This window comes from Pleurodeles waltl, chromosome 2_2 (genome assembly GCF_031143425.1).
Source record: "Pleurodeles waltl isolate 20211129_DDA chromosome 2_2, aPleWal1.hap1.20221129, whole genome shotgun sequence".
Lineage (NCBI taxonomy): Eukaryota > Metazoa > Chordata > Amphibia > Caudata > Salamandridae > Pleurodeles > Pleurodeles waltl.
Window position 1 is genome coordinate 717,166,692 of NC_090439.1, and position 17,388 is coordinate 717,184,079.

The 17,388-nt window shown below is 43.0% G+C and overlaps 1 protein-coding gene across 2 annotated transcripts in view; it reads left to right on the forward strand.

The window, feature by feature from the left end:
- CSPP1 (centrosome and spindle pole associated protein 1) overlaps nucleotides 1-17,388 on the forward strand; it is a 976,424-nt gene that overhangs the window by 30,767 nt on the left and 928,269 nt on the right. For both annotated transcript variants that reach the window (XM_069220290.1, XM_069220291.1), the window contains exons 2-4: nucleotides 5,496-5,607; nucleotides 6,982-7,099; nucleotides 16,035-16,138. In XM_069220290.1, the coding sequence (XP_069076391.1) occupies nucleotides 5,509-5,607; nucleotides 6,982-7,099; nucleotides 16,035-16,138 (321 nt within the window). In that variant the 5' untranslated portion in view covers nucleotides 5,496-5,508. The remainder of the gene's footprint in view (nucleotides 1-5,495; nucleotides 5,608-6,981; nucleotides 7,100-16,034; nucleotides 16,139-17,388) is intronic.

Consider the following 17,388-nt stretch of genomic DNA (forward strand, 5'->3'; position numbering starts at 1 on the left):
CCATATAACCAATCCCCCAAATGGCCTCCCTCTTGCTGCTGTGGTGGCACTAGTGTAATTAGGTTTATAGCCCAATTTATAGGGTGGCTCCGTTAGCCAAGTCTCCTCGAAGAGACAAAAGTGGAATTGGTCAATATAATTGTGCCAATCAGGGTCTATGAGCTTGCTCTTTAGGCCTGCTACATTCCACGAGACCATGGAGACAGAGCCCCTAGCCAAAAGGGGCCTAGTACTTACCAATGGTCCCTGAGATATTACCAGCTCATTACTTCCAGGCTGTTGCTCCTCTGCACTCCCTCCCCTCTTAGCTTGTTGGTTATTCGGATCTACGGCTCCATCTACTATTATATCTGCAGCCTGTCCCAGTTCTGAAAAATCTAATGGAATCAGTCAATCTACCACCTCGAGGTCAGTATCGCCCTTGTTTGTTTTTGTCGATCCCTTATCTCGTTGTTCATTCCTCTTAACCGTATGGTTCGAGGGGAATGGATTATCCAAGCTAAATCTCATAGCAGTTTTAAGGGGGACACTAACTCTCAGCTCCATGGCAATTAGGCCTTCAATTAGACTCTTGTCCCTTAATGTCAACACGAGAGCATCATACCTCCCACTATCTCCTGGCATCCTTTCTACCCTCATAATGTCTGAACGAATTAAGGATAAGCAGTGGCTTTTATGCCTGATCCAATAGACAAGTTTATTTTTAAGGGAGTCCTCATCCTCCCTACCGAAGTTGGACAATTTCAGGACGTTTGTTAAGTAAATTACATTTTCCCTAGAGGGCCTTAAGTCTCTCTCGACGTATTGCCTGCATGTTGGTGTAATTGCCCTACTGCTATGTGATAGAGTGTACAAACTAAATGTGCATCCTGCCTTCGTTTCTAATGGCCAAAGTTTGGGGCGGCTCTCCCAAGTAGGATTACAAGAGTCTCCATAGATTACTCCTGCCTTAGATACTGGGGGGTTACATAGCCCGGTAATACAATCATTGTCCTTATTAATGCACCCTCGTATTGCATAAGTAATGCTGTCTTTATTTAAATTGAGGTTAGACTGTTTGGTAGGCCACTGAGGAGTTGTACATCTACCTAGTAGATGCGAGCGTCCAATTGGAACCCCTTTTTCATGCTTTTCTCTATGTATAGACTTTCCCTCTCCTTTCTCCACGAAAGCCAGCAGGATTCCTACCTTGGACTTTAACTCCCTAACTTCCTGCATGAATCTACCCACCAGATCATATAGATCTACTAAGTTCCTTGCTTTACAATTTGGACAATTGTAGTTGTCTCTCCGTGACTGGCTGTGTTACAGGGCCAATTTGGGCATGTGTATCCATGGATTTTTCCTCCAGAGCATTATTTGTCTCGACTGCCGCCGAGACTGAATATCTATTTGAGCATACTATACCATACCCCTGAGCAAGACCCTCCCTTCCAGTGCTTTCAGTCAGTGTTGGAAAATGTTGTGGGGTCTGCACATCGTCATCATTACATCTATTTATACTAGTATCTGAGCTTGGATATAGCACTTGCTGGTCATCTTTCCCCACCCTATCAATAATTTTCTCCTTTTGCGGTTCTAACTTTTTTGCATAATAGGAAGTTATCTTTTTGTCAGGACCTTTCAGAGGGTTAGGTTTAGTGCAGAGCAGAGATTCAAATTCCTCTATTAGATCGTCAGTTTTGGAAATCGTACAATTTTCTCCTGCGTTTCTTAATTTTTTGGGAGGTTTTGTCCTTTTCCCCCCAGGAGCTCAGGTGCTTTACGTTTCCCCATATCCGTTAATCTAGATGCTTTGTCCACCTCCAACTCCGATGTTAAATGCTATGACCTTACCTCTCACGAGGGGTTGCTCTAAGCCCCTACTACCATAAACTCCTATCTATTGGCACAGACCAAGACAAGCTGGGGGGATTAATCTAAAAATTAAAGAGTAATGGCCCAGCCCAGCCTCTTCCAGGTGCGGACGGGCACGCCCTTGGCCTTGGCACGGCCCGCGCTGTGGTATGCCCCCTCGCGCTTTATAGCGCTCGTTGAATTGGGAGTGGGAGCAGGTGATGCAAAAGATGGCTGCCACCTGGGGCCTCAAAGCAGTCTGGGATATGTAGTCCCCTCCGCTCTCTGTTGGCACGTCCCACGCTGCGGTATGCCCCCTTGCGCTTTATGGCGCTCTTTGGATTGTGACTGAGAAGCAGGTGATGCAAAAGATGGCCACCTCCTGGGGCCTCAAAGCAGTCTGGGATATGTAGTCCCCTCCGGTCTCAGTCAGCGCGTCAGACTTCAACCAATATTCATAGCCTTCTATAGCCAAGGTTCAACTCCGTACAAGGCCCTCAGGAAAAATCACAATTCACATGTCGTTAGATGACCAAGTGAACAGAATTTCCCACCACAGTCCGTTAAGGCTGAAATCCGTTAACCGTTTTGACTCCTTTAACCGTCGTCTTCGTCTTCTATGCCGTAATTTCAATTAGATAAGCAACTCTTACATCTTCCTAGAAACATCCAATATCACGTGACTGCACCAAAATAAATAACAAAGCTGAAATAAAACATATCTAGGTTAAAGTGCACAGCGGCCTAGTTTGCTAAGATAATATGTATAAAACTATAGCTAAAATGGCTACACAGCACTATAGTATAAATATGTCCCTTCTAGAACTTAGACACTTGGGATGGAGCTGTGCTGAAGTGCACTCATGGGTCCCTTATTGGAATAAATGCAACTTTTACAAATACTGACGGAGAATCAAGCCTATTTATTTGGAGTGTATGCAAACACTCCGATATAAGAACTCTATAAGATAATAAGAACTCTACCATAATTTGTCACCTACCTGCCTGGCACCAAAAGGGATAATTGGATTTGTTATATAGCACACATAGATTTCGAAATGTTCTCGTCCCTGGAAAACTAGATATTTTATAAAATTCCACTGCTGGAGATAATATATTTAAAATTTACAAATAATTTAAACATTGCATATCCTTTTAATACGACAGCAAAATTGATGTCAGTAATATTGGTTTTGAATTACTGTAACCTGAAGTCATGGTTTAAATACACAAGGATGACTAAAAAATAAAAAAAAAGATTAAAGAATGGCAAGAAAAAAAGTATTGGTAATGTATTAGTTCACCAGAACTGATACTGACGTACATTTTATTTTAGGCAGATTAATACATTTGATCACTCATTGTGCAATATGGTTGATGAGGACTGAAATTTCTGCATTTGTATTGAGTGGTGCGCAGAAGCAAAATGTGAAAGGCAGTTGAAGCGACCAGTGGATGTAGAGGGCTGATCCGCATCTCCTCTATTTATATGTGTTTTTAAATTTTTGACGAGACAGCTAAAGCTCCCTGTAGATCAAACTTTAAAATGATGTGAGCCTTGTTACAATAAACTGGTAAATTACAATTGTAGAGAACTAACTACTTGAGTGAATATGTATTTATGTACCTTCACTTTAACTTTTACTTGCATGTTATGTCTGCTAACATGGCTGTAGCTTCAAAACCCTCTTGGTTACGGTTTTCTTTGAAAGCTATGTTGTAACCAAACATTTTCCTTTTTGTCACCCGTTTCCTCATGCTCTTTTCCTAAACTTGGTGTCTTTTGCTTATGGCATTGATTACATGCTTTTCACTCCCTTTCATTTACTGTATTTTTCTCTCATTTTTTGTCTCACACACCTGTTTGCATGGTCCTTTTTGTTATACATTCTCTTGACCTCTGTTTATCTCAATTCCCTTCTCATACTCTTGCACTTTCATTCTAATTTTCTGTCTCACTCATGCTTTTTCACTATCTCTTTTGTTATATCTTTGGCTCAAACATATCATGGTTTTCTTAACATGAATGTTTGTTATCAGTTGTCATTGTCAATATTCTCACCAAATTTTGGGATAGAAGCAGGTTTCATACTGTCATTCTGAACTGGAAACGGTCGTAATTTGCAAATATGCGTCATATTGATGATCCCAAAGTCAAGCTTTGTGGCAAAAGTAATTTTTGTTTGGTAGAGCTTTTCCTCATGCCCATTTCTACCTTACTGCACAACAAATTATTCCATTAGGCACAGTGCCACTGTATTCCTTTTAGAAGACCTATGTGCGAAACAGAGGTCGGTCACACATGAGTTCCATTACAGCTTTTGTGTTTCCTTGACCATACGGACACAGTATCATAGAATCAGTTATTAGCCAACAGACTCTAAAGTAGAGTAGTCCATAGTATAGAGAGGAGCAATGTAATGCAGACATAGTTTGGAAAAGTAGAAATGCCCTTCTGTGCAAAAGTATCAATGAGAAACAAACCGAAAACTGATAAACTGTGCATTGAGCAGCACCATTCCTATTGGAGGCCTAATAGTTAATTATAAAGTGTGCTTATTATTCTGTTGTTGCTGTACTTTAGAAGTCAACTGTGCTTTTTGTAACTTCATGTAATTTAACATAAGGCATACTGGAAACACTGCTTGCCAATTACAGTAGGGCTAATGCAATAGAAAACAGACCACAAGTACACATTTCACTGCCAGTAAGGTAACTCCATATCTGAAAGGCTGTTCCTATGTGCAAGATGGTTCTGACTGAGCAGGTGGCTCTATTGTGAGTAGTGGTGTTACTTTGCAGGGTTGTGCAGACTCCAAGCAAACAAGGCACCCAGAGTGATTTCAGCAGTAACTAGCTTCATTATTTGTATACAATTCCTGAATTTCAGTGTTGGACAATAAGTACAAGTAATACATACAAAACATAAAATGTTGTTAAAATGTAAGCACCAGAGCTCAAGAAAGCTGGCCAATCCTGGTATTTTTAACTTGTCTTGATGGCCACTCTACAGCTGGAAAAGGAAAAGTGGTAAGTAGAGCAAAGTAGAAGAAAGGGGTTGGCAAAACATTGCTAAACACTTGACATTATCCTCGTTAGTGGAGAAAAAAGAAAAAAAGTGTGTGTGTGTATATATGTGTGTGTGTGTGTGTGTGTATATATATATATATATATATATATATATATATATGTGTGTGTGTGTATATATATATATATATCTCAAATATTTCTCCTGAAATAACGAGGCTCTGTAATGGCTGTCTGACATGAGATCGGGAATCCCATAAATATAAAATCCAGTATTTCCTTATCCAATTTAAAGGAAAAGTCAAGACACCTTCGGACAGTTGCAAAAATATATCCCAGGAGGAAGCCATTTGTGTTATTGTTAATATATTTTTGCAACTTTCCGAAGGTGTCTTGACTTTACATATAAACATAGATTTTTTTAAATTATTAAATGTGGCTCTACTTTAAAATACCTTCAAGCAGAAATGGGAAATGCTTTGTGTTTGGTTCTATAACGATTTCGGAAGTAATGATATTTAAACTTGGAAGACTGTTTGGAATGGAAGTTGTTTTTTGCGCTATGCTAGTTTTATTGATTGTGACAAGACCATGAACAGCTAATAAGATGTGATAAAATTTATATCTTCTAGGTTTTAACAGACCATGGGTGAAGTTCTAGATCGCTTTATTGAAGAGCAAAAGTTTAAGTTGGCACAAGATAAAGCTAAACTGGAAAAAGACTCCCCTTATATTGACATACAGGTAAGAACTTTAAACTTTAGACCAACCGTCTATTAGGATGTGCATCATTACATAAAGTAATTAACATATTTAAACACTGTTTCAACCAGGGAAAGTTTTAGAAAATGGTGATTTGAGTGCTTTAAAACAGAGAGTAGTATTTACACAGAGCCACGTTTCAGTCCATCATTGTTTTAGCTTGTTTTTTGCTTGTTTCTTCACTTCAGACAGAAAGCTCGATAAGTAAATGAGCCAACACCTTGCCGTAGAGGAGACAGTCCAGCCTCAGACTGATAAGGCCAGGTCCCCTCTGCAAGCAAAATCAAGCAACCCTAAGCATTTTTCAGTTTTGTTCATCTTCTACATTGAGATGCAACTTGAGTCTTACAGCAAAGAGAGGACAGGACCCATGTCATAGCATACCTTTTGCACTCCAGGCGTATCACAGAGACAAGCAAAATAGTGATGGATGCAGTGCTTGAATATGCCAATACAAACAGGTACAAAACATATGAAAATCAGTCTTAGCCCTGTCTCAACAGGGCTGGTCCACCCTGAACTGTTATGCTCCTTCCCCCTGTGCCCAATAGCACTAGCATGCCCAGATCTTTCAAACTTGTTGTGCCTCATCATTTAGGTGCAACTTCATGCCTCTGCCAAGGCAAGCAGTTGGAATTCAGTTATTTACAAACAAGAATGCTCAACTCTCCTGGTTAAAAAGTAATGGAAGGAAAGTAGATTCACCCTTATCAAAGCAAAATATTGACTGGCTAGTGAAAAGACTTACAATGGGCCAGCATGCCCTTCACAGTAAAGTGTTTGTATCTGTAGCACCTGTAAAATAAATGGAGTGGCCCCCAGTGCAGGCACCAAACCTACTAAATCTGCAGTGCCTTGTTTCTAGGATCCAGAGGTCTTAATTGTTTGTTTTCTTGTGTTCTCTTTATTTAGACACTCTCCTCTGTCCTTCAGGTATGGTTTTCGCAGTTTTTCCCTTCACCTCCTCATATTTCCATGCTGGGAACAGCACAAAATTGAACTCTGCAGAAATAATTCTGCATTACAAGAGGTTTAAAACGGAGTTACCAGAGCCTCATTGTCCAGTAGACCTTCTCACAGCAACCATTATGACTTGCCCATAATTTACAATCAGCACTGCCAGTCTAATTTACAAAGAGGTGGTCAGTAATGTAACTGTGCCTTTACGCTATGCCTCTCCTGCAAACCAAAAACCTTGGTTGTACAGTTGCATCCGCTTATTCAGATTACAAAACAAGTGAAACAACTGTGCATTTGAGCAGCATCTTTCGTATTGGAGGCTGACTGATCAATTATAATAAAGAGTCCCTGTGTCAAGTGTACATTCATGGAAAAAAAACATGCTTTCCTTCCCAGAGCACAGCTGAAGAGAATTCAACTGAGTCCAAAATAAGGATGCTGTCCATGGCTAAAGAGAATATTTCGCCAAATATTCAGTACGGCGGAGAAGTCAAGCAAACAACCCAACATTCAGGTGTGTACAACTCTATTAGTTCTGCTTTTATTTGCTTTATTGCAAAAAATGTGACCTGTAGCTATGTTCATGTCCTCACTGTGCCTGTTTATTGGCCTATTGACACCCCAATACTGAAAATGCAGTGTGTGTAACTCGATGTACAAATCAATTCAATAAATCTAAAGTAGAAGGAAAACATGGAATGAGTTTGCTGTCCACTGAAAGATGCAATTAAGAAAGATTATGTGCAGCCATGTATTTCTTGTAGGTAATCATTAATCACGTTCATGTCTAATGGGTTGGTTCAACTGAAGAAAACGTTACCTGTAGCCTTTACTAACTCTTTTGTTTGTTTGAACATTTGGGGCCTAATTTAATAGGTAATTTACCCTTTTGAATAAGTTTACACTTATGTAAGTTTGCTACTTGTTTACTATTCACAGACTTGGAGAGCTCTCTATGGTAAAGTATAGGGAAAATTAAAAACAAATGTATTTAACTGGAAAATAAATATTAATTATATTTTTATGTTTTTTAAATGCTTTGTTTTTATTTTGTAAGGAAAAAACTAACCATATTTAAAATTTAATATTAAAGTAAATTATTTTTTGTATATTTAGTTCAAGTGTAGAGCACAGTAAATAAGCTTCAGCACTTTTAGATTGATTTTAAATAAAAACTTTAATTGGAATATATCAAATAAACATTATTTTTATGAAGTTTATATATATAATTGATAATCATTTGAAGTGAACTATAGAATGCATTAAAATCACTGTAATTAGTGTTTAATAAAAGATTGTGTTACATTATATTCAAATTCATAACGTTAGCTAATTTAATTTAACATGATTTCCTAAAGGGTTTTGTTATAACTTCCTACCCTCCAACATTTTCACTTGGAAGGTACTGCTGTGGCAGTGCATTTGTTTTTTTTGATAAACAGCTTTTTATTGTTTTAACAGAGCAAATGCAGGACAATTGACACAGGATATACAATAAGATCAAATTCCATAGCATAGTTGACAGTCGACAGTAAGACATTCGCTGACCCCGCGGCAAAGAACCCACCCCACAGCCTAACCCAGTGCTCCCAGCCACCGTCCTCAAACCCTTTCATGTTTTCGAGGGCAACCCCTCGCTTCATACACCAACATTTCTTGCCCCGCACACCAGTCCACTCCCCTTCTCCATTGTTGGAACGATGGACGCACAGAGGAGTTCCAGGCAGCTGCGATATCTCCCTTGGCTACCAGCAGGACTGTACCCACAAGAGCACGTTTCACTCGCACTCCTCCCATTTCTTCCATCACCCCCAGCAAGACTAGCTTTGCGGACGTCTTCACCTTTATCTCAAGCACTCGGTTTAGCTCCTGGACTACCCTGAAGCACTGAACAGGACCAAACCATATGGAAGAAGTCTGCCGACTTCCCGGCACATCTTGGACATTGAGCTGGGGAGCGCAAACCCACCCGGCACAGCCTGAGTGGCGTCAAATATGCTCTGTGTAAATAGTAGAATTGCACTGTGCGAAGTCTTGCTGATACCACCAGCACCCTCGGCGCCATCAGGGCCTCCATCCATTCCACCTTATCCAGAACCCCACCTCTAATTCCCATCTGGTTCTCAGTGAGTTCAAGTCACCCGGAGTATTGTTAACTAACATTTTGTAAACCTGGGAAACACCCTTCCCTTCCAAGTTCCCCATAAGCAGCTTGGCCTCAAGCTTGCTAAACTCTGACAGAGGGCCTGTAATCGTCAAATGTTCTTTCAAAGCATGTCGCAGCTGTAGGTATTTAAAGAACTGCGCTTGGGTCAACTGGAGATCTGCCTGCAGTTCCTGAAATGATTTCAATGCATTACCTTTCCACACGTCCCCCACCAGCGATATACCCAGAAGATCCCACCCCACAAACCCCTCCAGTGCCACCACCTGTCTCAGCCATGTCCCCCTCCATAACGGGGTCTGATAGGTGACAATCGCATTCCATTGAGTAAGCCGCAACGCAGAGCGCCACGCCAAGAAGACCACCTTAGTTATCGCTACCATGTCCAGAGAGAGGGGTACCGTATAAGACATCCAGGATGCTCGGGAATCCCAGTATCTCCAACTCTTTCCGTTAAGCCAGGTCTGCCCATCCCCGTTGAACCAGTCATGAATCACCAGCAGCTGGGTCGCCGGATAATATAGATAAGGATCTGAGGCACCTAGGCCCCCGTCAAATACTCCTCTCCGGCAGTGTTGCGCCGCTACTCAATGTCTGGCTCCCTTCCATCTAAACAATGTGGTGGCGCTCTCTAAAGCTCTAAACCAAGAGCGTGGGATCGGGAAGGTGATGTTCTGAAATACATATAGAAGTCTAGATAAGACCAGCATCTTGTACAGTGCCACACGGCCCATCACATTTAAGAGCAATGCCTGCCACCTCTGTAGATCCATCTTTATGCGAGCCAAGAGTGGGTTCATATTTTTGGCCCATGTCAGTTCGGGCAGAAGGGTCACTCAAATAGCTAAATATTTAAAGCTGCGCCGGCGTCGGCCAGGCGGCTTTTTCTACTGTTGGTTCGACTGCACTTCATGTCTCCCTGGTCTTTGTTCTCCGCCGCCTAGCCCAAGAGGGACTTCTTCTGTCAGCCAAGTGCACGCCACTGCCAGCTGCTCAAAAAAGTAAGTTTTGTTACCATAAACTACATGGAGTTTCGCTGGTAACAGGAGACGATATGTCCATTGCCCTCAGTTTCTGCTTTACTTCATTGAACGATTGGTGTACTTGAGGCACATCCCTAGTATAGTCCGGGAAAAGGAGGACCTTCACCCCGTTGCAAGTGAGTTCTCCTTAGGAGCGCATCTCTTGGAGCACAGCGTCTCGGTCCTTGTAGTTGAAGAGTATCACCGGCCTCGGTAGGGAACCCGGCGGAGGCCTCGACTGCAAAGCCCTATGGGCCCGTTCGATCACGAACCACGGCGTAAGACGGCCCGCCGGCATCCAAGAGCGAATCAAATCCTCTAAAAAGGTGACCAGAGACAGGGCCGCCGTGGTCTCCAGAAGACCCAGCATGCAGAGGTTGTTGCGTCGGGATCTGTTTTCGGCATCTTTTGCTCTTCGATAGAGGTCCGCTGTACGAGATGTCAAAGCGGAGATCTGCGCCTTGAGAGCAGTCACATCATCTTCCACCGTGGATGTCCTCGACTCCGCCTCCGTTAGCTGGGCTGTGGCCTTGCGGAGGTCCTGCCGGACTAAGGCCACATCCACCCTGACCTCCCCTATCTTGGACTCCACCGCTGTCTGGGGTACTTGGATTGCTTGGAGAATCTTTTCGAGGTTACCGTTTTTTTTCCGGAGGATCTCCTCCTCACCTTCAGCACGATTGCCCACCTGAGTCCCATTCGCACTCGTGGTGAATTGATCTATGCGCGTTTGAGCAACTGCCTGTCGCGCCGTTTTGTCCTTGCCCATGGTGGGCTCCCCAGCCGTGCCACAATATAGAAGTTCGCAACAGCCCAGTCAGTAGAAGACCGGTACTTCAATACACACGGGTCCAGGGCCGTTACCGCCTATCTCCACGACCCAGTGACCCCTGCGCAGTCCCATTCTTCGCTGATCCGCATGCCGGCCTCAAAGTTTCTCCAGGAGCCCCACCAACACCCTCGGTCCCGTCTCTCCAGTATCACCAAGTACCAATGGAGTGGAGAGAGGGGGTGGTGGAAAAGAGGGCAGAGAGAGTGGCCCTCCAATGAGTCGCGCACCACGTGTCCCCAAAGCGCCGCTCCTTCACAGCCGCCCAGGGAGGACCGAAGGGGGCGTCAGTCCATCCATGAACAGGGAGTCTTCCCCTGGACTCCAACGCTGACCCCGTCCCCACAACCACCCCGCCTCCTCCACTCACCGGATTCCTGCCGCTCCCGGTGCTTAGGCCTCCCGACCCTGCTTCCAGTCGCAGCAGCCAACCGTAGCTCGGAGCCCAGACAGGTCCCGGGCTCCACGCCTCCGTTACCGCAGTCCATGCCTTTGCGGCCACTCGCCGTACATCCCTTCGACCGCTGGCGGCCTCGAGGTATCTGCGTCGCCCAGCCGAATCACTGGGCTGGACCAGCTGTTTTCACCTGCTGCCGCGGTCCAATGAGGTGGGGGGGGGGGGGAGGAGGCAGACAGGAACAGACAGCAGGGGGGCCCGCTTCCTCGTCACCAGCCTGGCCCCCTTCCTCTTCACCCTGACCCCGCTTCACCGCTCACCAAAGCGCACGGGCCGCGCTCCGCTGCAGCCTCACCACTCAAGGGCCCCGGGTCTGCTCACAGGTGGTTCAGGTCGTCACAGGTCCTCCGGCCGCGCCGCCCACAATTTCTATCTAGCGGTCGCAGCTCAGCACTCCAACCAGTCCTGGGGGGCCCCGTCACAGTCCTCCGCCCGCTCCTCCGATGCCGCCCGCCAACTTGTCTGCGGGCAGCCGCCAGTCAGCCGTGTCCCACAATCGGGCCAAAAGAGTCAGGCCGGTTCCGCCACCCGTCTCCGAGGAGCAACAGGCCCCCCAGGCGAGAAGGTGCCGCCGATGAGGGCGGATTTCAGCGGTAGCTAAAGGCGGATGACGGAGGGGTCCGGAGCACTACAAAAGTGCTGCCACCATCGACGTCTTAGCCACGCCCCCCACCTGTGCATTTCTTTATTAGTAATTTACACTTGGGGTTTGTGAATACTGAAAATTAATGAACTTACTTAAAAGTGTACACTTACTCAGAAGTGTAAGTTACCTTTGTGAATCAGACACTCGGTCTGTGAGTAGACAGGAAGCTGCCCTCATTTCTCCAGAAATGTTAAATGATGAAATTTAATAAAAAATAATGCTGACATTACAGATCTCAGTTTACACAATACAGGTATTGAGTATGTTATTCATCTATTTCCATCCTGAAAATACATTTTAAATTAGCTTTTCTGTCTCCAGAAGCATTAGCTTCCTTTTTAATTGCATTAGCTTCCTTTTTAATTGCGTTATGTGTCGCTTCAGCTCTTGTATTCTTCCTATCTCTGGTGTCTGGACCAGGGTGCCTTATTGGGTGACTGAAAAAAGCAAGGCTATACCAATATACCCTGTGTTTTACAGACACATAATTGAATGTTGAACCTCATCATTGAAGGATTTATGATGGCTTGTGAACTTAACTTGTTCCTCATTGTGTTATAATATATTGTAATAGCATTTCTCGCTTTATATCCAGTCCAAAGCTTTGAAACACATTAGTGGATAGGTAGAATTCTGCACCATGGCAGAGTGCTTGTTTGAAAGAATGTTGCTTGCACTGTGACTTAAGTGGAGAGCATTTTGATGTTGTGTATTAGTGAACATAGTGGTCATCTTATACCTTTTTTTGATTGTGGCGGATGTGTAGAGGTGGAAAAGGAAGCGAGAGATGTAATGCATGCACTTTACATTACGTACTGCAAATGATTGGATATGCATCTATAAAATCCATTAGGAGCAATAGAGGAGCAGTCTACGACATGCACAGAATATGGAAAGTAATGGCAGGTGTTCTCTAATCCTGAAGCAACAGAAAGTTAGCCCAGGTGCATGCAATGTAACCAGTCAGTGATATTGGTTAATCTCAGGGCTCTAATCAAAAACCACAAGGAGAAACTTCTATGTAGACCTAGGCAAACACAGCCATGGTAAATGTTCTTTAGAGACTACCCATGAGGGACACAGCAGTGTAGTGGTGACAACCAGCCAGAGTAAATTCCTTGTAGTGCCTACCCAAGAGAGGAAAAGAAACAGCCTCCAGCATGCTCTAGTTGGAGATCAGTTAGTCTGTGGCAGATCTGGTCCGCATAGGATCGACAGTAGACAAGGCCATGGCATGCATGGATTACTGGCAGTCATAGTAAATTATATTGAGTCTGCTTGTGAGCAAAAAGTAGTAAGCCACAGAGACATACTCAGTAGAAATGCAGCCATAGTAATGTCCTTTAGTATCCACCTAGAAATGATAGACGTCATGTGCAGGCTTGTGTTTTTTGTTTTTTTAAGGCAGCACCGGTCCCAAGGTGAAAATATGACATACTGGCCCACACAGAGATTATAGAATAAGCAAAATAAATGTTCCATATCACAGATCATGCAGGCAATGACCTACTCCCTAGCTTGAACAAGTAATATTCTCACCTTTGGGGTCGAAAAACTAAGATTGAGAGGCAGATTTCACACTTTGAAGAGGTCCACAGAAATGACAAAGGAGTGCCTCGTGGACATTCACTGGTTTCCAATACTCTAGATTGTGTCCTTGAATCAACATGTAAAGCATTCATAGTAGAAGGCTAAAAACTGCAGTAACTACATACAGCTAGCAGTGGTGCTTCACACCATTTACTTTATGTGACTGACTGCACTTTGACTGCCAGGCACAAAAAGCTAGTTTTGAAATTGACTATTGAAATTTATTTAGGGCTGTTATTCAAAGTGGTGCGCTAAAATAACAAAATGGTATGGCACATTGATCAGTCTATACTGCATTATTGTTCACATAAACATCGTCAGGATTTTAAATTGTGTTTAAAATATGCAGGACAACAGACACAATTTGGGACCTGATTTGAAGAGTGGGAGAATTGCTGAGGTCTGTATAGAGCAGAGATACTCCAAGTACAGCCCGGGGGCAGCATGCGGCGATCCTGACCTTTTAATTGCACCCCAGTGGTGAATAGCAGTACTGGGCTGCTGCTCACTTGACAGAGCAGAAACATTCAACTAATGTAACAGTACTAGATCAATCATGGCAGACAGAAGTCACATGAACGCTCGGTTTGTTGTCCGTATCTGCTTCGAGTCCACCTACGCCCACCTTGCATCACCACAATCCTTGCCCGACTGGCATAGGCGCAGCCCTCTGTCATGTCACAGACAGTACTTTGTGGCCCCCTGGGGAAATGTTTGCAAGTGCCCAAGAAATAGAGTGAAAGAGTAAGTCGAAAATCGACTAATAGGCATGGTGAATGAGATCCAATACTAGCAATTGTAGCCTGAAATAACTAACTGTCAACCTATATACAACTGACTGAATTAATTGGAAGAATATACAGAAAAATAAGAGCATAGATGTAAGGAGGCACCAAAGAATTAAAACTTTCAAAGTTAATGTTGCAATATATTATTAGGTACCCTGCAGAATCTCTTATGATGTTCAGTTGAGTATATTGACAAGAGAGCGTTTCAGAGGAATGGGACATGTCTTCCCACATCTCTACAACATCACTTTGGCAGATCTCTAGGGTGAGGTTCACAAAAGAGTGGTACATTTTTGTAGAGTTACTCCTGTTTTGTTAACGCTTAAATCTCCAAAAACAAAGAGGGATAAGGAGGTTTTGGGCCTTGGTCTGTCCTCCTTATAGCCTATGTAACGTTACAAAGGAGGCCCAGTTAAAAGAGCTACCACAGGATGGATAGGGAAAAGATTTTTTTTGTTAGAAAAATCCTCACCCACCAGGGTTACCCCTTGGTGGCAGGCTTCTTCATGGGGTTTCTTCCCGTTCCGCTATGGAGCGGGCGTGCTACAACCTAAGAAATACGTGGGAGCACTGATGTATTCTTGTCAGTGTAAATCACAGAAGGGATAGGAGTGGTGGGGTCTTCGGTGAGTTCGGAGACTTACCCCATGGTTACTCCAAGTAGTCAAACAAGGAGTGGCACCAGGGAGTCCACCTTGGTCCTGAAGAGGAGCCTAGGAGTAAGGCTCTGAACATGTAGACTAGGAAGTCAGGTGCATTACATGCCCCACTTCCGCAGCCCCTTTTTAATCATACCGCCTCCAAGAGATCTATTAAATCATTGGAATTACTAGGAGACAGGTATTTTTAACTCACCCAAGACCCCACCACTCCTATCCCTCCTGTGATTCGTATTGACAAGACTATAGCAGTGCTCGCACATATCCTGTAGGTCGTAGCACGCCCACTCCGTAACGGAACGGGAAGAAACCCAATGATGACGCATGCCACCAAGGAGTAACCCTGGTGGGTGAGGGTTTTCCCTAAGAGGAAAATCCTTTTTCATATCTATCCTGTGGTAGTTCTTTTAGCTGGGCCTCTTTTGTAATGTACTTAAATCTCCACATGAGTATGCTGAGAAAAGAATAATTTCAATGCATAGCTGTTTTCCAGTAGCCCTTCTCTGTGTATTATACATAGGCAAATAGCTTGCCGGTTTACAGGAAATGTTTGGTTTTGCATTTTATTTACTTTTAGCATGTGGAAAACACTTTCCATTGAAGAAAATCCCTTGACCCTAGACAAAGTGGAAAATTATTGTGTTTGGGGCATTTTCACACTCAGTATGTACAACTACTCGAATTTTTTCTTGGAGTAACTTTGAGAAAAAAACAGTCAAGAAGGTTTCTGAATCTCCATTAAGTTTTGACTTTGTAGTCCTCCGTTGGCCACACAGTCTCTCACCTCCTCCCTGTGTCCTTCCCGCAACACCCTTCCCACGCTTATCCTACGACTGTGGAAGATCTGGCTACTGGCGCATTTTATGTGTTTGTCGTTGCAGTCATAAATACCCACAGATCATGATTCTCGGACGTTTCATTTGTGGGTGGAAATTAAGGTTTGCTTGTGTGCAAAAGTATTGTGATAAATGAGTGGAAAAAGAAAACTTGTGAGCAAGAATAGCATTGTGATATTAGTCTTTTAAGAAAGTTGACTTTGTGAAACATGATGGAAATCTTACAGTTGGAAGCCAGTGGGGGACTATTAAGGAATGCTTTATGTTCTCTTTACCATGTTCTCTAGAGACAGAGAAGAAGAGGATCTTATGAGTAGCCCTTTCACAGCCAGATTTTTGTCGTTTTTCTCTGTATACCTGTTGATTATTTGGTTTTATACTTGAAGTTGATAACAGTGACCTGAGACATCAAAGTTTATTTCTATTCAGTGCCATTAATGGCAGTTTACATATTTCAGAGGAGGATTTCTGTTGGAGCCTGCCTCTTGGTGAAGAATATGAAAGAAAAAAGCATAAACTGAAGGAAGAACTTCGACAGGATTACAGAAAGTATCTTAATCAGGTATGTTAACTTCACATCTGAATTCGGTTCAGCTAATGTGATGCTCCTCCTACAAAATAAGAGTGTATTTTAGGAACCTGAAATTGGAGATTCTTGATTGTTCAGAAAATATATTCCGATCTTACAACAATACAGGATGGAATGTTAAACCTGTATATATATTCAACAGGACCTGAAAACAAGGACAAGTGCTATTAGCTTTAAGATGACATGCACAGTTTGAAACCCACTCTTGCAGTCTACTGGATTAAATCACATGCTAAACTTTCTCTGAGGAGCCACCCAAATAAGTATGTATGTGTGCTGTCTATATTCTTACTTCATCAGCCCCTTTCCCTTTCCTCGTGGGATTTTTCTGACTACAGGTAGATGGAGCAGAACGTTTTTTTTTTAAACACAAACGGTGACCTTGTCACAGACAGAACTCACTGCCCTGTTTTTAGGTCCTCTGGACACATACAAGTCCCACACTACATCTCTTTTCATTGAAAACATTACCTTGGCACTGCTCTTTTTTGAAAATATGCAAAACAAACAGTTTTTTAAGAATGTTATTAGCAAACCAGCGAGTATTCTATTAGTTCTTGGATGCATGGATGAACTCGCCCCCTTTCTGTTCAGAGCTAGTTCTTCCCCTTTCCCTGCTCCCCTGTGTCAATTTCACCATTTTCCTCAGCAGCGGCTCTCACTAAAGGTCTGCACATTTACTTATGGTAGCAGGCTTCGTTATTTGAGAATACATGCTTTTACAAGGCTCTGTTCTTCGAATATTGTAACAATCATCTATTTTTGACAGAGCTATGATTGATAAAACAGCAAGTCATACATTGGCATTACCCTTCAAAAGGGCCCCTTGTTAAAATTATCATGCAGTTCCATTGCAAACATAATTTAATTTTTAAAAGCGTTATCCCAAAATGATATGAACAGTAATAGGATAATTTGTACCATACTCGCTATTTTGTGCATGGATTGCTTGGCTTACTAGGATACCATATGAGAGTGCTGAATGTGTGCTGTTTTAGTTTTGCAATATGGATATGTTTATTCAAATTTTTTTATTGAGATTTAGCCAGTATGGAAAATTAAATGTAACATAAATCTTAGATACACAAATCTTTTTCTTTACAAATGTGGTGCCAAACATAACATGCAGCAGTGCTGCATATTTGGTGAGCATAGCAAACTTCTGTCCACATTGTAGCACAGGGAAGATATCTTACTGGAGTGATTGATGCATAAGTATTCTG